The 22,769-nt window shown below is 39.6% G+C and overlaps 1 protein-coding gene, 1 non-coding gene and 1 pseudogene across 6 annotated transcripts in view; 2 read left to right on the forward strand and 1 right to left on the reverse strand.

Annotated features, from left to right (window-relative positions):
• Positions 1 to 2,503: 2,503 nt before the first annotated feature.
• Eif4b (eukaryotic translation initiation factor 4B) overlaps positions 2,504 to 22,769 on the reverse strand; it is a 28,763-nt gene continuing 8,497 nt past the window's right edge. For 2 of the 5 annotated variants that reach the window (XM_034636851.2, XM_071609827.1), the window contains exons 2-15: positions 22,210 to 22,347; positions 20,711 to 20,919; positions 20,089 to 20,205; positions 16,928 to 16,982; positions 16,028 to 16,162; positions 11,258 to 11,395; positions 10,896 to 11,069; positions 8,483 to 8,711; positions 7,038 to 7,150; positions 5,974 to 6,187; positions 5,331 to 5,386; positions 4,643 to 4,751; positions 4,292 to 4,364; positions 2,504 to 3,928 (exon numbers count right to left, since the gene is read on the reverse strand). In XM_034636851.2, the coding sequence (XP_034492742.1) occupies positions 3,848 to 3,928; positions 4,292 to 4,364; positions 4,643 to 4,751; positions 5,331 to 5,386; positions 5,974 to 6,187; positions 7,038 to 7,150; positions 8,483 to 8,711; positions 10,896 to 11,069; positions 11,258 to 11,395; positions 16,028 to 16,162; positions 16,928 to 16,982; positions 20,089 to 20,205; positions 20,711 to 20,919; positions 22,210 to 22,347 (1,841 nt within the window). In that variant the 3' untranslated portion in view covers positions 2,504 to 3,847. The remainder of the gene's footprint in view (positions 3,929 to 4,291; positions 4,365 to 4,642; positions 4,752 to 5,330; positions 5,387 to 5,973; positions 6,188 to 7,037; positions 7,151 to 8,482; positions 8,712 to 10,895; positions 11,070 to 11,257; positions 11,396 to 16,027; positions 16,163 to 16,927; positions 16,983 to 20,088; positions 20,206 to 20,710; positions 20,920 to 22,209; positions 22,348 to 22,769) is intronic. The other 3 variants (XM_071609830.1, XM_071609829.1, XM_071609828.1) reach the window with 3 other exon arrangements.
• LOC114104085 (small nucleolar RNA U13) lies at positions 9,043 to 9,143 on the forward strand. Its single transcript, XR_003584777.1, has one exon. It is a non-coding gene; the product is annotated as a small nucleolar RNA U13 (small nucleolar RNA).
• LOC114104087 (small nucleolar RNA U13) lies at positions 10,592 to 10,682 on the forward strand (annotated as a pseudogene).

Consider the following 22,769-nt stretch of genomic DNA (forward strand, 5'->3'; position numbering starts at 1 on the left):
TCACTGTGCCTGGCATCTTGATTATCAGCTCAGAAGTAGCTTCACAAGGAAAGGGGGAGGAGGAGAAAGCCAGGCTACTGTTGATAGGATTTCAGAAATACCCTCTGACCTCCCTCCATGCAGGTTTTCTTACCTTGACTATGCAGAGGGAGGCCCATCTTGGTACCAAAAGCGGAACCTCCTCTTCCATGGTCTGGGATGAACACATGCCTGTAGCTGGGTGCACTCAGGTCCTTGGGGTAACAGTTAAGAGAATAGGATTTTAAGGGTATGGGGCTATCCTGGTGGAAGACCACTGGGTCAGATATGAGGAGGGTTTGGGCGCTGGGAACCAGGAAGAGCGGGGGAAGGGGCAGAACGGACTCCAGAGGCGGATCTCTTGGCTGAGGACAGAGGGTGTATTGTCCAACTATGAGGTTGCTGCAGCTGGGCGGGGAGCAGTAGTCTCTTCCAGACTTCTTTTTGGGGAGGCAGGAGGGTGAGAGAAGGCAAGCCCCCCTCCCCCTTCACTTGTGGCCCTAGAGGCTACAATGGTTGCTGAGAAACTGAGACTTATTTTGACAAATACTGCTTCCCTGGAGCAGATGTGTAGTGCTCTCACTTACCAAGAAACCAGATGTTTTGAGCTTGTAGCACTCCAGGTGGATAAACTGGGACTGTCATTGCCTTGGGATCCAGAGCACAGTGTTCGATTCTGTTAAAAGAAACCAGGCTCTGCCCTAGAATACACAAGCCAGCCAGCCCCATGTCCACCCTTGTGAGGATGTCTCTTTTGCACTGTCCCCACTTCTGCTAGCTCAGGATTTACAGGAGGTTGGCTGAGGGCTGACTTGGGGAGGATCCACGTGGTTATGTTTGCGGATGCGACCATGCCAGAGCCAACTTTAAGTTGCCTCTTGGGAACAGTCCAGGGAGTTCCTACCATGTGTACCACCAACATGAGTTTCTTGATAAGTCTTCCCTACCTTAACCAAGCTTTCCATTTTTCACCCAGACCTCTTCACATCTAGAGTGGCTGAAAAGGAACACTGGGATCTGAGACAGACTCCTGGGGTGGAACTGCAATAAGTTTTGCCATAGAGGTTGCACAGGTGCCCAGTTAGCAGTTGCACCATTGTCTCCCCTGCCTAACTCCACACTTCAGTAGCTTTCGTATCACAGCCTGTAATTCCTTAACTCTGCCAATTTTGGAGAACACCAGTCACTGGACTTGCTAGGAACTAAGAAAGCAGCTGTTTGGATTGGCCAGCAAAGCTACTTGTGTTCCCAGTTCCCCTCACATCCACTCCTTCCATTTGGCTTCATCCCCAGACTGGGCTCCTTTCTGTGCTCCACCCGTTTGTGACCTCAGATTCTCTATCACTGTCCTAACCCCTTTCCTGCCTTGCAACAATGACCAGCCTGTCCTAAGCTGTTCGGAAAATTCCCATTAAATCTCAGGTATGGACTCAGGAGCAGCCTGCCATCCTGAACTGCAGCCACCAGAGTGGAGCAGCTTGCCTGGTAGACTGTCAAGTGAGGGTGGGGCCTTGAGGAAGAACTGCCCGAAGGATCACATCTTATGACCAATCCTGTAGCACAGGGCTATGGGAGTACTTGGCAACAGAAGCTAACACAAGGAAAAATGCAGCAGGGGGAGCCGAGATGCAAATTCCCAGTTCTGGGGCCTCATAAACATTGAAATGGATTTTCTTTGTAACCCCACCTTCTGCCTTTGCACAAAATGGCATCCAGTAATGAATAACATGAGATAGTGGGGGACAGGGAGCAGGTTGACACTGGGAAATTAATTTAAAAGCACTAAGTGGAGTATGTCAAATGAATTTCATTCAGCATTAAAATGAACTTTAAAGATCAGATTTATTTGGAGAAAACAAAAAACCCACAACCCAAAGGATGGGATTTTACATCTCAACACATCTTCCAGGTAGTAAGTCTACAGATTACAAATCATTTTCATAGAAGATATTTTTGTACAAATTTTACATGTATTCAGGGTGGGACAAAAGTCAACCCCTGTTTCTATTTTAACAGGGGCTAGGTAGGGTAGGGGAGTGGGACAAAACAGCGCTTTTTTGGATATAACTATCTGGGAGTAGACATGAAGAAGGCAAACTCTACCTTTCCATTATCTGCAACCAATGGTTTTAAAAAAAACCTGTTTGATCTTGGTTCTCTCTAAAAGCCCACTTCTAGTTACTAGCTGACCCTGTCAATTACTTCAGGTTAATTCCCTGGACATGCCTTTTGCCCTCTGGGTAAATGGTTCCTTATGCCCACTGCTGCAGCACACAGACCAATACTCTGCAGGCTGGCCAGGCTTTAGACTAAGATTGAAGGCAGAAGGGCTTGCAAACAAGAGACCAAGGTGTCATCTGTCTGGATGTACCAACACTGCCCATGAGGGGGAAGAATTCCATCTACCTAGTTGACCCCTACAAAGGTGCACATAAAAGCAGACAAATTAAACTACTGTTACAAGAGAAACCAGGACCTTGTTAAATAGTTCTTTCCATTATCATTTATTCTCTCATAGGAAGATAAAAAAACAAACTCCGAAAAGCAAAATAACCACACATTGGTCTAGGCCACATTATAAATCCAAGCACTGGTGTGGAATTTCAGTGGAGAGAAGAAAACTTGTTAAAACCCCCCAAAGTCATAAGAAAGTCTTCCAATTTAACTGTCTCTGTTTACCCATCCTTATTCACCACCCAAGACCATCAATTCTAGACTAGTCTGATCTGTAAGAGGGGTCAAAGCAGCAGGAGCAGGCATGGATGGAGGGAAGGAATGAGAATCAAAAGACATCAAGGAGCTGATTTGTTTGAGAAAAGCAGTGATTCCTCAGGTGACAGCTTCCAGTGGCTGAGATGTAAAATGCCTAAGAGAGCAGATCCGAGAATTAAATGGATTGCTTTTTGGGAGGTGAAAGTAGTATGAAGAACATGAGATGACAAGAGTCTGATTTTTTTTTTTTTTAAAGCTTCAAGGTTTCAACAGAATGTGGATGTATTTGAGCTTTTAAAAAGGATAGCGGTTTAGAAAGGGCAAAACCAGGACGCACAAAAGACTGGGAATTCCCATGACCCTAAGTGCTTCCTGCTCCAGGAAATAAAGTGTTTACTGGAGGTCACACCTACTACCCAGTGCAAACTAATCCATCACCTCTCAAAAGCTTTTCAAACCACAATTTCCCCATTTATTTTGGTCCCCAAGCAGTCCTCTTCTTTAGTGGCCTGTAGACTCACTCCCAACTACCCCCCTGGGGGGTAAAAAAATAAAGGAATTCCCCCTAGGCTGGCCCCAGTAACTCAGAATTAAAGTAAGAAGAAGGGCTGGCAGCCTCCTGGAGACTAAAACAATTTGAGACTAAATCTACCTTTCCAAGGATGGAAAATTTATTCAGATAATGTTTGAGAATTCATATATGTCACAATAGAATAAGAATTAAAAGGTAGAAATCTCACTCTTCCTTATACCTCTACCTCCCCTACTGCCCAACCAATCCAGACATTTTACCACTGTCATTACCATTTCTTCTAAATGGAGGCCCCTAGGCACTAATCACACAGGCAACTGCATGGTATTTTAAGAACACACCACAACTTTTCCATTAAAAAGCTGTAGTCTCTGTCTCTCTGGCTACATTGGCGATTCTCCGGTAACTTCAATACTTTAAAGGCTGCAGCAGCATGCAAAAGAATTTCATTTCATTTTTTAAAAAAAAGTTAAGAAAGGTCTCCAGGAGATGGTGAGTTTTATTTGTCTTGTCTGGATAGAGGTTTGATTTGCTCTTGAATGTTCCAGGGTGGAGAGACTAGGAGAAAGCACAGGACGCAGAGGTCTACTCAGTGTAGTCTTCTCCCTCATTTTCATCTTCACCATCCACAGAGAGAGCGGCATACTTGCTTGCAGAACTGAATTTCTGTAACAGAAGACAGTGACAAGATAACGAAGACCTTGGATTCCCACATCAAAATCCAAGACAGAATGCAAATACTTTGGCAAATGGGGATGACAGTAAAGACTACACCCATTGGCTTGCTCATAGCATTTTCTAGCAGAGTTGTTAGAAAGAGGGCCAGAAGCACATGTGTTCTATCTTCACCTTTACCTTGCAAGAGCATGAGAGCAGTAAATGTGAGGGGGGGGGAAGCTCATCTCAACTTTTTTCATTAGTCTGAACTAAGACCAATGTCTTATTTCCAACCACTCTTCAGTCCCAAATGTAAAGAAGGCCAATGGCCAAAGGAAGCTGAGAAGTTGAGGTTAAGCCAGTAACACTTACAGAGGCTGGATTTTCCTCAGGTTTCTTTGGCTCAGGTGCAGATCTGGAGTCTTGATCCTTTTTGCCCTCTTTCCTGCAGAGATGTAAGCATAAAACCATATCTTTGGGAGGGGACTCCCCCAACATAGACAAGAATGTAGTTTTGACCCCCAACAGGTACATCCTATCAACTGTTCGTGCTATCTGGACATCACATTCTCTTAATGTAACTGTTTGTTTTGGGTTGACTTTAGTTTGTTTGAAATGAGAAATCTGGCAGTGCTTGGAAAACCAAGAACTTCCATCACAAAGACCCATGCATCTAAAACCACATAAAAAATTCGCAAATGATGAGAAAGAAAATATGCATACCTATCTGACTCCTTCCAGTGATCTTTGTTCCCTCCATCTCCTGGACCACGGCTGGAGTTCCCAGTTTGGCCTTTTGGGACACTCATTCCATCTATTTTATTATCGTCTGCTTGAGCAGAAATGCAAAAACAAAGAAAAGTGAAATAACCACTCTTCTCGTCCTGGGTTATCCTCAAGTAGAAAAAAGTCCCACCTATAGGCTTTATTAATCTGAAAAAGCTATCTGGAAACAAGAGCTATGATGTTCTGTAGTAACTTTGACCTTGCTCTTGGCGACATTTCCAAATCTGGACTTACTGTGCTATAAATATGTTAATTTCCATCCAATTTCTCCCTGCTTCCAAAGAAATGTTTTACCAGGAAAGGGCAAGGCTTCACACTTTCTCTGCAGAGGCCACTCCTGCCCTCTCCTGGCAGGAAAAGGTAGATAATCTAACAGTTTCAACACAAAGCTTTTGGGAAAGCAAGAGACACTGATCCCAGGTTGGGGCTGGGGCAGTGGATCAGTGGTAAAGCGCTTGCCTACCTACCATGTGTGAGGTGCTGGGTTTGATCCTCAGCACCACATAAATATAAATAAATAAAGACACGGATCCAAGTTTCTTGATTCTTGGTCTGGGGGTTTATTATGGATGTCTTTTCATTTAGCCCTATAGATGAAAACATTTTACCCTAGGTATGGTCTTACCTTTCCTTGTGGGTCCTTCCTCAGATGGCTGAGCTGGAGCTACTTTCCCCCCACCACTAGAAGGGAAACATGATCACAATCATCCCTTGTTTTAGGGAAAAGAACATGTAAGAAACCTACGATTATTCTGCACATGCAGTAAGCTTTACAGAAAACAAGAAGTCCCATCCTTAATGTTATAGACTACTAAAATAAAAATTTTAAAAAAAAAAAACAGCAATAATCTGCTCATTAACTGCTACTTATCTTAGAATCTCTTCTATCACAATTGTACAAGGTTAGTGGTAGTATCCCTTATATACAAAAGAGGAAAGACTTAAAGATCTAATGCTTCAGTGAAGTGAACTCCCACAGCTATACTGCCAATATGTGGCAGGGAAAGGAGTAATTCATGTAAGCGTTTGCAGATTCATGTGGCAAAATACTCCCACCATGACTGACTTCAAGACACTAGAGTGATGACTGGCTATCAAAAGACCAGAAAATGGAACTGGCTCTTATGAGCCAACAGCAGTATACCTATGAATCTGAACTGAGAACCAAGACAACATTTATACACACTCCATCATCCAAAGGACATTTTCCATAGTTGTATTACATTTATTATCCCAGGCTAACCAGCTGCTCTTTCAAGCTGACTCACCTTGTGGGGGATTGCTGCTCTGTGTCTGAGCTCTGTGATCGAGCAGGAGGGTTAGAACTTCGCTTCACCCACGCATTCTCCTTTGGTGGAGGGGCTGGCATTACCTTTAGAGGCTGATCAGGTTTGGGAGGCTTAGAAGTTGGAGAGTGACAGTCTTCCTCCTTATTGAGTGTTTCATTTTCTAGAGACTTCTCACTCTCTCTCCTTCGTGCATCTGTGAAGTCAAAAGTGGGAAGAAGGTCAGCTGGGTGTAGTGGTGCACGCCTATAATCCCAGCAGCTCAGGAGGCTGAGTCAGGAGGATAGAGTTCAAAGCCAGACAGACTCAGCAAAAGTGAGGCACTAAGCAACTCAGTGAGATACTCTCTCTTTAAAAAAAAAAAAAAAGAAAGAAAGAAAAACAAAGGGGGGGGGGGGGGGCTGGAGACATGGCTCAGTGGTCAAGTACCCCTGAGTGCAATCCCCAGTAAAAGTCTCACCCCAAAACAGTGGGAAGATCAAGAGACAAGAAAGATCAAGACAAGACATGAAAGAGCAAGAGACAAGACAGACTTATTCTTAACACCTACCAGGATCACAAGAGGGTAGAAAATGGTCCACATCCACATTTAATGCTTTCCATAATCATTCTTAAATGAAGAACCTATTTTGGCTGCTAATCAATGGAGGGATCCCTAAACTATGATTCTCATATGTAATTTTAAGAAAATGCTTTACTGATGCACAGAAAATAGGAAAAATAACGACTGCATGTATGTTAACAAATAGTTATGTGCTGGGCTTGATTGAGGATGACTGTAATACCAGCAACTGGGGAGGCAGGATGATCCCAAATACAAGGCCAGCCACAGGAACTTAGCAAGACCCTACCTCAAAATTAAAAATTAAAAACAAAGCAAAAAACCATCTAGGGATATAGATCAATGGTAAAGTGCCCCTGGGTTCAATTCCCAATACCCAGATCAGGACATGCAACTCAGAATTTAGCTGAATTTAATAATGCACAATCTCTGCATACTTTCGTTATGGGCAGTTTATTGAAAATAGCGATAATGTGATACCCACCAGGGTCTGACTTACTTCTGCCAGATGTGGCTGAGGTTCCAGTCTGTGATGACTCACTTCCTGTCCTTGACCGTTCCCGTTCCTGAGTTTCTTCACTTCGCCAGCTTGGGTGTCTGTACAAAAGAGATTTAACAAAAAAATACATTGTGTGCAGCTCAAAGAAGGCTCCTTTGGACCCATGCTGACCCCTAAGAACCAGCAATTATTTTATCAGACTTGCTGCCTCTATGGGTGCATGAGAATGCTTTTCTTCAAACTAAAAGGTTAAGAAAATCCTTGGGGCTGGGGTTGTGGCTCAGTGTAGTGTGCTTGCCATGCATGAGGCCCTGGGTTCATTTCTCAGCACCACATACAAATAAATAAAATAAAGGTCCATCAACAACCAAAAAAATAAAAAATAAAATAAAAATTAAAAAAAAAAAAAATCCTCTTTGATCATCTCCAACACCATCTTTTATTAACCCAATCATATAAGCCATTCATAACAGGGCCTATATTACAGGTTTCTGCCCTACTACATACACTTTTTAAATACTTGTGTAATGATTACTACCCTGAAATAACACTTAGAAGATAATATAGCTCTAAGTATATACACACAAAAATCAATGCAAGTGAATTCCTAGCCTACACTCAACAAGAGAAAAAACATTTTCTATGCCAATCAATAACTTTTGAAAAGAAGTAAATGTAATTTTTATTAATCTCAACATAATTTCTATAGATGATGTAAAAATTTTCTGAATTCTACACTTATTGTACCATTGTGGAGTTTTATTCTATATAGAAAAGAACTGGGTGGCAATTTTTTTTTTTTCTTGAAGGTCTAAAGCTCATCTACAAAAACAGACAGGGGGGAGGGGGCTGGGGTTGTGGCTCAGTGGTAGAGTGCTCGCCTAGCACGCGTCAGGCCCTGGATTCAATCCTCAGCACCACATAAAAATAAATAAACAAAATAAAAAGTATTGTGTTCAACTACAACTAAAATAAACAAGTATTTAAAAAACAAACAAACAAAAAAAGATATTAAGAAAAAACCTAAAAAACAACCCCCCCCCCAAAACCAAACAGACACAGGTCACAATTTGCTTACTTTTATATTAAAGTGCCACCAATTTACATTTGTGGCAGCAAAAGCAAAGGCCTTTCTAAAATCATGAAGGATAGGACACTCTGTATTGTATAAAACTGTTCCATACACTGCAGATTGCCTAATACCCCACAGCCCACTAAATGCTTATCAAGTGACAACAAGAACCACAAATTTCCCAAATGCCCCCATTAAGCAGCACTAAAAATACCAATGAAAAATCTGTAATTGAATATAACTTCATTAGACTAGGGATGCAGCTCAGTGGTATAGAGTACTTGCCTACCATGCATGAGGCCCTGAGTTCAAACCCTAATACCAAAACAGAACAAACAAAGAAACAAAAACACCTCACCTCTCCCTAGGCCGCCGTTCTAGTTTTGGCTCATCCAACTGGCGCTGCAATTTCTCCTGCTCCTTCTGTAGCCGTTCTTCTACTTCTCTTTCTCTAGCAGCTGTGTCAACAGGTTTTGCCCCTCCAAAGATGGAAGCTGCTCGACTGGACTGGGAGGTGCTAGCAGAGGAGTCATCTTCCTTAGGAGTACTCCGAGGCTTTAGATTCAGTTTGGGTCTTTGGGGGGGACCTAAGTTAAACGAAACTCTTAGTTCCAAATCATCATAAGCTAATGGCTGGAAGCCAGATTCCAAAAACACAGCTCTCATGAAATGCTACATGGGATTCAGGTTAGTGGCCCAGTCAACCCAGAAGAGAATGGGAGATCGGAAAATGGGGAGCTTAAACATAAAGTCCCGTTACTCTTTCCTCTACCATGTCTAAGACAGAGACTGCAGGAAAGGCCCTCCAAAAGATACAAATTTAAGTAGTAAATGAATCATCTTATTTACTTTTACCCAGGAAGAAACTTTCAGCCATAATCAACTACTAGACAAAATTATCTTGATTTTAAGAATGTGATCCTTTGTGGTTCATAAGCGTGACGATTGAGCTTTCATGCTGTTGTTGAGATGTACCTCTTTAAGCCTTGCTATAACACTGGCACATTACTCATCTGACAGGAGAAGAAAAAGCGGGGTGGGATAGAATGGGCTGTGGAAGATGAGTGTCTTTCAACAGGTATAGAACAAGCTTGTAATAATAAGGAAGACTCTTGAATATAACCTGAACCCCGAGGGAAGTAGATTTCATCCTTGCTGCCAGAATACTCTGAAGATAAAGCCAGGTATGATGGTGCAAGCCAATAATCCCAGTTACTTGGGAGGATGAGGCAGGAGGATTCTAAGTTTGAGGCCAACTTGGGCAACTTAGCATGACCCCATCTCAAAATAAAAAGGGCTTCAGAAGTAGCTCAGTGGTAGAGTGACCCCAGAAACACTGAATGGAATTAAGAGAAAATAGTGGATATAAATAAAGCTTTGGGCAAAGTTCAATTCCAATATAAAAAGTAAAAAATCAGGATTTATAATACAATATACTAGGGGCATTTAAAAAATCTTAATCCTAATTAGTTAAGAAACATCCATTGTGGCACAAAGCACTATAATCAACAAAACCTTTTCTCGTTTTGTCTCAAGGATCAAACCCAGGGGTGCTACCCACTGAGCAACATCCCCAGCCTATTTCTTATTTTGAGACAGGGTCTTGCTAAGTTGCTGAGACTGACTTTGAACCTGTGATCCTCTTGCTCAGCAAGGATTACAGGTAGGGATCACTATACCCAGCTTAGTTTTAACCTCATATTGCCAGTTATCAACAATGAGACCACGCTTAATATATATATATATATATATTTTATTTTTTTAAATATTTTTTTTTTTAGTTTTCGGTGGACACAACATCTTTGTATGTGGTACTGAGGATCAAACCTGGACCGCACACATGCCAGGTGAGCGCGCTACCACTTGAGCCACACCCCCAGCCCCTAATATTTTTATTTCTTTCCCTTTCCTTTGAGAAAAGAGTTTAACACCACCTATTATCTTTTCTGGTACTAGGATTGAACCCAGGGGCCCTTAACCACTGAGCCATATCCTCAGCCCTTTTTTATATATTATTTAGAGACAGGGTCCCGCTGAGTTACTTAGGACCTTGCTCAATTCCTGAGGCTGGCTTTGAACTCTTGATCTCCCTGAGCCACTGAGATTACAGGCATATGCCACAGTGCCTGTAACACCACCTATTTTAAATATAATTTATGAAATGATATTATAACATGACAAAACTGGGCACAGTGGCACACACTTATAATCCCAGCAATTCAGGCTGAGGTGAAGGACAAGTTTGAGGCTAGCCTGGGCAATTTAAAAATAAAAACAGCTAGGGATGTACAGGAGTTGAGTGTTCCTGAGTTCAATCCCCAGTAACACCACCACCAAAAAGAAAAGAAAAAAAAAAGCCTAACGTTTTTTATTTTTCAATAAATTTTAATCTTGTTTACTTTTACCCAGGATGAAATTTTCAGCCACTATCAACTACTAGACAAAATTACTTGATTTTAAGAATGTGATCCTTTGTGGTTCATAAGTGTGATAATTGGGTGTTTATGCCATTGTTGAGGTGTACCTCTCTTTAACTTTGGCACATTACTCATCTGACAGAAGAAAATGGTAGTTTTTTAATTAAAACAATTTATATGCTTTACATATGAGATGAAAAAAATTCGACTTTATTTCTATCACGTCATCTTTTCCAATGTTTTTCTACGTTCTGTGGCAATGCATAAATTGTGTTCCAAACACTTGAAGTAGGCACAAATGTAATTTACAACTGCAAATTTTCCAGTGTCTAAAAGCAAAAAGAAAATGTTTACCTCTATCATCACGCCTATAATCATCCCGAGAGTAATCATCTCTGGAGCTCCACGACCGATCGTCTCGTCTGTCATATCGGTCTTCATAACGGTCCCCACCTCCTCTGTAGTCATCATCCCTTCGGTACCCACTACCAAATGCTCTTCTGCCACTGCCTATCCTGGAATCATAGCCTGTAAATAACATCACAAATTGTCACCAAGGGGGGGGGGGGGTGGTTAGGGCAAACAAATATAACAAGAAAACCAAAACACAATGAACAACAACCCCCACCCAAACCCCAAATTAAAAAAAAACAAAAACAATACATGAGAATGAGTTCTTAAAACAAAGAACTTTAACTGAATTATATTATAATTACCTCTATCATAATCTCTGCTGCCTCGGTCATCATAGCGATCCCGGCCCCCATAGCGATCCATATCCCGGCGTGGGCCATCACGATATCCATCTCGATACCCATCCCGATATCGGTCGGAATCATAGCGATCTCGATACTCTAGAGAAAAAAAAGAGACATGTAACATCATTCCTTTTTTTTTTTTCACATTGTAAAAACAGTAATAGATTGGATCATGAGTTCCTCTTCACTGCTATCTCACTGTTTATAAAGATAAATAAATTATTATTTACAAGGTGGAAGAATCCATGTTGAATTAGATTTTTCTTTTTCCAAATATTCAGGGAACTTATATTTAAATAATAAATCACATAGACACAGCTGTTACTTACATAAACATGCATAATCCAACCTGAATATAAAACCCACTCAATTGGCAAATTACACATGAAATACAAAGGGAATGTAATTTTACATATGAAATGATTGCCAGCTGTAACAATTGAAACATTGTATAGCAAATTAAAAACATTGTACATTAAAAAACAAAAGTGAAGGAATGATTTGATTCAAGCAAAGAGTAAGGCACCTGCTATGAATTGAGAGGAATAACTTTCATGTTTAAAGTTATAATAATAAAAATAGAATTAGGTAACCAAGACTTGTTTCAAAGAGGAAAACAAGTACAGGGATTGATTTACTGGGTGAGAAAGGCAGTTAACAGTTCAGCCAAAAACCTGCTGGCCCAACGCTGACCAATTCCTTTCCTATGGGAGCAGTTAAGTTCCTAGAAGCCCTTAACCACTCCTCCTGTTTACTATCCCTCCTTACATGAGGGTATGTTGGAAATCCCCTGAGATTCGCACTGTGTATAAAAGAGGTAGCAGATTTCCCTTCTGTTCCTCTTAAAACAGTTTATTTTAAAAGAGAGATCCTGAGGCAATTAACAAAGCAAACATGAGCAGCCTTCTACCAATTCATTAGTACACCAAGACTTGCAATTTTCAATAGTACTAAAAAACTCAAAACCTGCCTTATCACCCTCACCCTTACTATTATTAGTAAGAAGAAAATCTGAACAATCATATCCTATAAAATCATTCATTGGAAGACTAAAGACTAATCCTTATCAGTAAATCCATTTAATTTCAAATGCCACTATAAACTGATATACCTAGTATCCATCCTAAGACATTTAAATTATAAATCTAGAAAAAACATTTTCAAACCTTTAAGTGGAACGAACTTTTTAGTTGATGTGCCTTTTTTGGTATTAAAGAATGCTATGAATATGCTAAGATGTCTTATGGCACACTGGACTCAATGATGATGCATACATTTCTAGTAGCATTTTTCCCTAAAAATTTGTCTAGCATAGTAAACCCCCCCTTTGATATATTAAAATAATCCTGGTGAAATCAATGTGACATAAACCTTCCCTGACTTCACTCCACTATGGTAACTTTTAGTGAAACCTCGGTGACTGATTAAGTTACAAAATGTTCAAGTCCCCCCCCCCCACACACCACCACCACCAAAAATGGGATCTTAGGTCATGCTCACTAATGCAAAACCCAAGGTAGTGTAACAGAAATAATATCATTAAAATAGATGTGGCTTACATATAAGCATTTCTGCTTATATTATGCATTCAGAAGCTTTTAAAAATTTTTGAGTGCTAATGGTTATGGTAAAACTAGGCTGAGTTCCATTTATAAACACCTTATTACAGGACAGTTACATGACCCTACCTTGTGATCCATGTCAGAGAATTAGATTTTTCTTAATTTTGCTAGGTTAACACTTTTTTTTGGTGGTGGCGGTGAGATGTAAAATTGTCTACATATCCATTAATAAATTTCCAAAAAGTTAAAAAAGGGGTATTTACCCCTGCTCCCCACCCCCAAGCGCAATGATCTACACCTGTAATTTCAGGTACTTGGAGAGCTGAGACTGGAAGATTGCAAGTCTGAGACCATGTCTGGGAGGGAGGGGTATAGCAGTGAGGAAAAAAAAGTACACAACATTAGCAAAATACAGTTGGAATTTTCCATGCTTTTATACCAAAGATCCAAAGACTTGTTTTAAAAAGTCTAGCAGGGGAAAACATACAAACCATAAATCTGAAAGGCAAACAGTGATAAAAGTATGACATGTAACTGTTAAAAAACTGATATTTTAAGTAACGGAAACTAATAGAATATTGTTTTCTACAGCCAAAATGGCAAAATGGTAAAGTTTAGGGATGTAAGTCAATTCCTGCACTGCTGATCACTGTTTAAAACAATAGTGCACTGGGAAAGTTATTTTGCAGTTATGCATAACAGATTTAAAACCAAGGCTCTCTGGGACAAATCAATTTCTAAAAAACTGATTTATAATAAAGATACACATACAAGAATATTCACTGCAGTACTGTTTACAGCAGTAAAATGTGAAGCAAATAAGCTATAAATCAAATAAGTTCTAAGACTCCATCTAAATTATCTATTAAAACAATCACATTTACTAAATGTATTCAAGACACATTTGATAAAAAGTATGCTATAAACTGTACTTTATATACATGCATACACATTCTTATTAGTATTAGAAGCCCCTGCCCCCGGAAATGGAAATTTGTTAGTCTCTTATTTTAGAAGAGCTGGGATCAAACCCAGGGCCTCATGCATGCTAAGCAAGCTCTTCACCATTAAGCCAGACACCCAACCCCAGAAATCTGTATAAGGAATGTAGTAGCTCTAGTGGCAGACTGGGAAGTAGAAGTCAAGGATAAAAGGGGTAGTTCACTATTTGGCTCCAGCTGTCTGATATCAGATCTTCCAGTTTTCTTTTGTGCAGGTGATACAGATATCTTATGTCATCACTGCCTTTTAAATAACGATTTCTTTCTAGAAACACATCATTTTTTTTCTATGTGACGAGACATAACATTCCCTGGTATTTTAAAACTTTGAGAAAATCGAAGGAAAGCTAATGTTAATAAAAATGAAGCACATTTGGGCTAGGGGTAGAGCTCAGTTGGTAGAATGCCTACCTTGCATGCACAAGGCCCTGGGTTCAATCCCCAGCACACACCACACACACACACAAAATGAAGCACATTAGATGGGTGTGGTAATACTAGCAGCTGGGAGGCTGAGGCAGGATGATGGCAAGGTTGAGGCCAGCCTCAGCAACTAAGTGAGGTCCTAAGCAACTTAGCAAGACCCTGCCTCAAAATAAAAAAAAAAAAATAAATAAAAAGGATTGGGGATGTGCCTCAGTGGTTAAGTGCCCTGGGGTTCATTGTCTAAAACTCCCTCGCGAAAGAAATGAAACACATTAGTATGCTGTTGAGATTCTGTAGTTAACATTTTCCCCCCCTTGGCCTAATATATCAGATAGGAACCTTTGCCCTTTAGGTGTCATCTGGGACTTCTAACTCATGTTAATTAAAAGCTGACTTTGGGGCAGCTTTGAGTAACAACAGCATACTCACTTTCTTATTATCCATCCAACTTGCTTTAAATTCCCTTAAGGTGTCAGGGGAGAAAATAGTCATGTTCCTTGACTCAAAACAGGACCCTTGGTTCATCTGCTTTTTCTTTCAAGAGCCATTTCTTTCTATTATCAATAGAATGTCCTGCATAATGCTGAAGAGAAGTGTAGTTTTCCCCAAGGCTTTGTTGGTTATATACACTAGATGATAAAGTCAGATTATAAACTTCTTTTTGACTTGTCATTCCTTCCTCCTCCTTCGACATCCTTTTTCAATATTTATTTTTTAGTTGTAGTTGAGCACAATACCTTTATTTTTTTATTTTTCTGTGGTGTTGAGGATTGAACCCAGGGCCCTGCACGCGCTAGGCGAGTGCTCTACCAATGAACCACAACCCTAGCCCTCCTTCTATAACTTATTAATAAAAACTTCCCTCTAAAAGGAATTATTGTGATCCCAATCTCATTTGATACAGACTTCAACAAATTTCACGCAACACTTAAATGCTTGTGAATTTGCTCATATTTCTTTTTATTTAAAATAGTTCAAATATTAAAAAAGGCAATTATTGCCTCAAATGCACAAGGCCCTGGGTTCAATCCCCATCATCACCAAAACAAAAAAATAAAAGGGCTGGCTATATATAACTTAGTAGTAAAGAATCCTGGGTTCAATCCGTAGTACAAAATAAAGTAATATACTACAAATTTAACAGTATCCCTAACCCCTATCTATAATCATGAGGGTAGTTACATTACCATGTAAATTTTTATAATTTTACAATGTATTAGTATTAACATTACACATTACTCTTTTCAGATTTTTATACATACGTGTTTTCTTCCCTCAGTGTAACAGGTTTTAAATTCTATTCTTGTTGTTATAATGTTAGGTGATAAAGCATTCCATTACTTTCCAAACATTATAAACAGCATTAATTTTTTCATGTATTTTTGTTAATAATCATATAATTATCCCCATTAAGGTTTCAGGCAGTCTATGAAAATGACATTCTTTTAATTATTTGTTTGATGTAGTAAGGCAGTTGATGCTCACAGGAAGGTTCTTCACATAGCCACCTTGCTCAACTCTTACTTGGCTTCACTAGCTTATCTGTTGTGTTTCTTCATGAAAGTGAATTCTCCTTTTGTATCTACCAATTCTTCTTGGCTCAGTGGTGAGCGCTTGCCTAGCATATATGAGGCACTGGGTTTGATCCTCAGCACCACATAAAAATAAATAAATTACTAAGTATCGTGTCCATGTACAACTAAAAAACTATTAAAAAACAAACAAAAAACCAAACTTACTGTCACCAAAGCTGTCATCACCTCTTCTAGGCGGATAGTCGTCAAAGCTGTCTGTGGCAGGTCGGGCTCTCCAGTCTGTGTCTGTTTTGTCAGAATCCCGATTTCTATCTCGGCCAAAAGAACGATCATCCCTATCTATAGATAGAGTAAAAACAAAAAACCACAAGATACCTCATAAAGACATTCTCACTGTTTCTCACACAGCCAAACACCATTATAATAATCCCTCTTTTATATCACACTGTCATCATGAAGTTCCCCAGGCCCCGTAAGAGTACTTTCCAACGTAACCAGGTCATTCTTTTCCTCACATTATTTCTACTGGTTGAATGCTTCTCTCTCTCATAGTCTGTGTAGGCCAGGAGTTCCTGAAACATACATGAATGAGGTCCCTCTTGTGCTCAATATACTGCTAGATAGCTAATCTATTTCTTATATAGATTTTTTTAATTTAAATATTTATTTCTTAGTTTTTGGCAGACATAACATCTTTGTTTGTATGTGGTGCTGAGGATCGAACCCGGGCCGCCAGCATGCCAGGCGAGCGCGCTACCGCTTGAGCCACATCCCCAGCCCCTTCTTATACAGATTTAATGTCCATTTAAATCTGTCAGGGCTTCTCAATTTCAACACTATACTAACATTTTGGATTGAATAATTACTGGATGTGGAAGGGCTGTCCTACATATTATAGATCAATCCCTGGATTCTACTTATTAGATACCAACAGCACTCCCTTCAGTTGTAACACAAAATGCCTTCAAACATATTGTTAAGTCCCATATGGAACAAAACTGATTGAGAACTATGACTCAGATTCAGATAGGCTCACCACTATTTCTATTCTGCTTTGTCATTCTTGGACCACTACCAAACAGCAAGTTCTACCAGTTTTCTTACCTTTATCCTGTGCTTGATCAGCAACATCCACTCGAATTCTCCTGTTACCTAGAGACTGAGAGCATAGGACCATATTAACCAACCTTTCGCCCCATTATGCACAAATCCCATTTGAGTGACCTTGAACGTCTGGGCATAGCGGAAGCACTAGGGGGAGGAAGATAAAGGAAAAACACTGTAATCTAGCCAACACTCCTAATTTGTTGGCTAAAGAAGCCTTTATAAAGACTTGAAAACTGAATAACCTCTTAAAAGTCACAAAATTTAAATTGGCCCTAAATGAATATCAAGCCAATTATTTTACTTCTTTTACAAAACCAAAATTTACAGAACAGAATTAACTTTTGAATTATCAAAGGCAATCTATCAAGCATAATGAATTAGAAATAATTCTCATTTAGTTAAATAAAATGCATATTTGATGTCAAAGCAATTATTTATTCAAAACTACATAAAGCAAAACTGCATAAAGTGTTCTTGGGTTCTTTCACGCAGTATTGCCTTCAGATAAATCAGTTCCTCCAGGAACTATAATATCCCTCCTACATCATTATTTAACTGCTTTGAGCCCAATTAATTCTACTGTTGATTTTTCCTCATTTCATAGTAGAATCAATAGATGAAGGATAACAATGACTTTTAATAACACCCCAAATTATGTAAAATACCACTATGATGAAATCCCTAAATAATAAAGTAACTCCTAAGCTGAAACATAATAATATTTTAATAGTTAATCCAACCAACTTTAGACAGTAACAACCATGGTATTCTTTTACTTTTGAGGTACTGGGGATTGAACCCAGAGATGCTTTACCACTGAACTATTATCCCCAGTCCACTGTATTTTTTATTTTGAGACAGAGTATTGCTAAGTGGCCTTGGCTGGCCTCAAACTTCCCACCCTCCTGCCTCAGTCTCCAAAGTTGCCAGGCATGTACCACTGCACCCAGCTGGTATTTTCTCATTTGGACTATTAGGCAATGTTAATGAAATCTGAAAATGATCCAGGAAGAAAAAACTCTGGAGCAACCTTAGCTCTTCATATGTATTAAATAATTTTTTATCCCTCTTTGATACTGACCTTCAGATTACCATGATGGTATTCAACATTAAGAGAGTAAATGTATTGTAACAGGCATTTATTTCAATCATGTCTAATGTCAGGTCTGAACTAGAGAATTATGGCTCAGGAAATTGCCTTTCTAAGAAAAATTGACAGGTTCCTTTGTTTCTGTAGTCAAAAGGGAACAAAAAACCATTCCCCCCTTCCTAAGTACAAATGTCTTGGGTCTCCAGGTAGGAAAACACTTCTGAGCTGTTAAAAGACAGAAGGAATGTCAGATACAGTGGTGCACACCTGTAATCCCAGCAATTTAGGAGGCTGAGACAGGAGGATGGCAAGTTTGAGGCTAGCTACAGCAATTTAGAGAGGCCCCAAGCAACTCTGCAACTTCTTACTGAGACCATGCATTAAAATTTATTTTATTTTTTGGGGGACCCAGGGATTAAACACAGGGGCATTTAACCACTGAGCACAACCCCAGACCTTTTTTATGTTTTATTTAGTGATGTGTTCTCACTAAGTTGCTTAGGGCCTCACTAAGTTGTTGAGGCTGGCTTTGAATTCATAATCCTCCTGCCTCAGCCTCACAAGCTGCTGGGATTACAGGTATGTTCCACTGTGTCTGGCCCTGTCTTAAAATTTATAAAAGGGCTGGGACTGTAGCTCAGTGATAAAGTTAGGTTCAAGCCCCAGTTTAAAACAAAAACAAACAAACAAACAACAACAACAACAAAAAAAACTCAGCCAAGTGTAAGGACTTAATGTTGACTGTCTTTCCAGAAAACATTTCTAGGAACATACATTACCAATGACACTCTAGTAAGAAATGTTTCCAATCCTCTTTAATTACCAAAAAACATCATTACAATACTCTAAAAAATCAGACAGTGCTATGTGAATGTGTATGTGTTGCTGGGGATCAAAACAGGAACCGTGTGCATGCTAGACAAGTGCTCTACTACTGAGCTATACAATCTCAGACCTGAGATAATGCCTTTTATAAGATCTGAGGCAATACATTTGAGTTAATCAATTTAGCTTTTTAAAATATATTTTTTAAGTTGTAGATGGGCACAATACCTTTATTTTTAAAAATATTTTTATTAGTTATTGATGGATCTTTATTTATATGTGGTGCTGAGAATTGAACCCAGTGCCTCACACATGATAGGGAAGCACTCTACCACTCAGTTACAACTCCAGCCCCATCAGTATAGATTTTTTTTTAATATTTATTTTTTAGTTATAGTTGGACACAATACCTTTATTTCACTTATTTTTATGTGATGCTGAGGATCGAACCCAGATCTCGCACATGCAAAGCGATTGCTCTACTGCTGAGCCAGAACCCCAGCCCCCCCATCAATGTAGATTTTAATGGATACTTAGTGTGTTGAGTTTCTGCCAATTTTACATGTTAAGTACCTCCTTGAATTATATGAATCACTATACTTGCTGAAGTGTGACTTGCTAGATGTCGAATGTTATGGTATTTTGGGTTCTTCTTTGTGGATATTATGGGAATCTCTGAAATAGCTGTATATCCAAACTAAAAAGTATCAGTTTGATCTGGGCCTATACTTTTTTTTTTTTGAAGGGGGGGGGTACTGGGGATTGAACTTAGGGGCACTCAACCATTGAGCCACACCCTGAGCCCTTAGAGACAGGGTCTCATCAAGTTGCCTAGCACCTTGATGTTGCTGAGGCTAGCTTTAAACCCTCCTGTCTCAGCCTGGACCGAATACTCTTTTTTTTTTACACCTTAATTTGTTTGTTTTTATGTGGTGCTCAGGACCAAACCCAGTGCCTCACATGTCCTAGGCCAAGTGCTCTACTACTGAGCTACAATCCTAGCCCTGGGCCTATACTCTAAATCCTAGGGATTTTTACTTTGCAGGCAGGAGGACTGCAAATTCAAGGCTGGCCCAGGCAACAAATTTTTTTTAAAAAGGACTGAGGGTGTAGCTCTGTGGTAGAGGGCCTGAGTTTAACTCTAATACTGCAAACAAAAATAAAAACAAAAGCAAACAAACCCATTTGATAAATATGAGATTTGTGAGCTCCCATCCCAAACCCCTACCCTTAATTTCTTTACCTCTTCATTGAGACTCAGGGCACTGAGCAGGGAATCCAGGTCCTCAAACTCAGCATAGCCAAAACCTTTCAACCTCTCTGGATTGCTGGGTTCACGTGGTAAACGCACTGCACTGATCTGTATGTGTAAAACAGAAGTATTTTGGGGACCACATAAGCCTCATTGTACACACAATAAATTTCTCTGAAGAATACACAAGAACCTTTATCTTTCTTCAGGAGGAAAATGAGTGTAGATAAACAGAAAAGACATGGCCTATTACATTTTTTGAATTCTGAACCATATGAATTATCTTCCTCAAACAAACAAAAAAAAAACAAAACCAAAAAACCACACCTAAAATGTTTTCAGTGTATTCCTTTTATCTCTGACTTTGCTTCCTTCTGTTATTTTTATAATTTTCTGTGATTTTATAAATTAAGAGCAACTGCCCTTCCACAGTTAATTTTAGTCACTACCTTCAACATCTAGTTTCAGACAGTAATTTGTTTAAGGCCACGGATGGTAAAATAGCAGTTTGGATTCAAACCTGGGTCTCTTTCAGTCCAAATGTAATTAACCACTACTGACAACTCTTACACTTTGACTATTACTTTGAACAGTCTAAAATGTTTATACATACATTTAATCCTCTAAAGAATTCCTTAATGGAGTCTTCTGTCACATCATAGGGCAGGTTCCCTAGAAAAGCAGTGTAGGGTGGTGATTTGGGAAGACGGCTCCGGTCAATATTGGGTTCCCGAGCAGCCCGTGGAGCAGTGGGAAGGATGGAACGGTCAATTGGAGGTGCCCTGTACACATCATCATCATTACTATGCCAAGTGGTTGAAACTAGGATAGAAAAGCCAATAAAAGAAATTAGAGAAAAACACCCTTACTACCACCCTAGAACAAGAGGATCCATACTAAGTGGTAAGTATTAAAAATACAGAATCAGAAAACAAACAGCCCAAAGGAGGTGGGGACTTAGTAATGAAAATACTTGAAGAGGTTTCTGAAATGTTAGAATCAACTCATTACTTACCATCTTAAACCTTCCCCCGTACAGCCCTGTCCATAAAATTTAATTCAAACATCAACACTTAGGGAATGTACAACTTATGTGAAATTTCCTGTTTTTACTATGAAAATAGGCCACAAAAGGAAAAAAAAATGTTATTTTGGTCTGCAGTAAAGTTTAGGAAACAATGGTGAGAAGCTGGGGGCATAGCTCAGTGTGAGAGAGCTTAATATGCACCAGATCCTGTTTTTTTTTTTTAAAGGACTGTTCTTCTTTTTAATACATTTATTTCACTCATTCAATTTTTATGTGGTGCTGGTGCGTGTAAGACGAGCACTCTACCGCTGAGCAACAACCCCAGGCCCGAGGTCCTGGGTTTTGATGCTAAGCATCACAAAAAAACTCTTCCTATGTGTTTCTGGTTACCCCCTGAAAGCAGAGTTGAGAGTTTGACCAAATGACACACCAGAGACTCTTCTGTTCTCCACCATAACTACTGTTACGATTCCTTTCCCTCAGACCACTTTCATCTCAAATTCATTCTAATAACTTCTAGGACTAAGTAGTCCTCGGTTCTGAGTATAGAGAACTTATAGGTCATACTGCAACATCACTTTTTGAGGACACCATAAAATTTTAGATCTGAAAGGAAACGATAATCTGGCTAGGTGCGGAGGCATACATCAGTAATCCTGCTACCTGGGAACTGAGGAAAGATGATTCCAAGTTTGAGGCCAGACTGGGCAACTTAGCTCAAAACAAAGCAAAAATAAAATAAAAAGGGCTAGGATGTAGCCAGAGGTAGAACACAGTTCAATTCCCAGTAAACCACCCCGCAATCTAGTCCTTATTTTTTAAAGGAAAACAATGAGGCCTTAAAACTCAAAAAAGTTTGTCAATGCTAGAGCTAGGGCTAGCAAGAAGCTCTCTTGATTTTCCATGTCCACTTTATTTCTTGCCACAGAGCTGTTCAACTGGAGGCAACGTAAATTAAGATTTCAAGTTCTTCAAAGTAAGACCCTTCCACGTTACAAATGATGCAAATAGTTATGGAATAGGTTTTGTTTAGAAGATACTGAAATTCCAAACATGACAACAAACAAACAAACCAAAAAAATTACCATCTCCTTCCAGGTCGTCTGTTTCATCAGCCCAGCTGACTGGTTTGGGGACATAGGTGCTTCCTCCACCAGTCCCCCCATCCTCAGCCAGAAAGTCTGTTAGGGAGATAGTCTTCCCCTTCTTATTCTTCTTTTTTGCTGTTTTAAAAAGGCAAGGAAAAGACTGCGCATGACTACTCAGGTATTTTACAGAGCTGTATAATGCAATATTGTTATATATACTGATAAAGCAAGCAACATAAAGGCTGATCAAAGGATTAGATTATGGCACTTATGTGAAGAAATACTGTGCAGATATAAATATGCAGAAAGCATAACAATAGAAGAATTCAACAGTAAGTGAAAAACTTTGCAGGATACATATTACGTGAAAGTACACATTTATGCACGGCAAAGGGAAGAATGTCCAACACTCTTCTCAAGGCAGTATGACCAGTAGGGGGACCTTTACTTTCTGTTACATTTGCTCAAAATTAACATTTGAGATTGTGTGTATGGTGCTAGAATGGAACCCATCCTCACAACAAGCTAGGCAAGTGCTCTATTGCTGAGCTATGCTC

The sequence above is a fragment of the Marmota flaviventris genome, chromosome 3 (assembly GCF_047511675.1).
Source record: "Marmota flaviventris isolate mMarFla1 chromosome 3, mMarFla1.hap1, whole genome shotgun sequence".
NCBI lineage: Eukaryota > Metazoa > Chordata > Mammalia > Rodentia > Sciuridae > Marmota > Marmota flaviventris.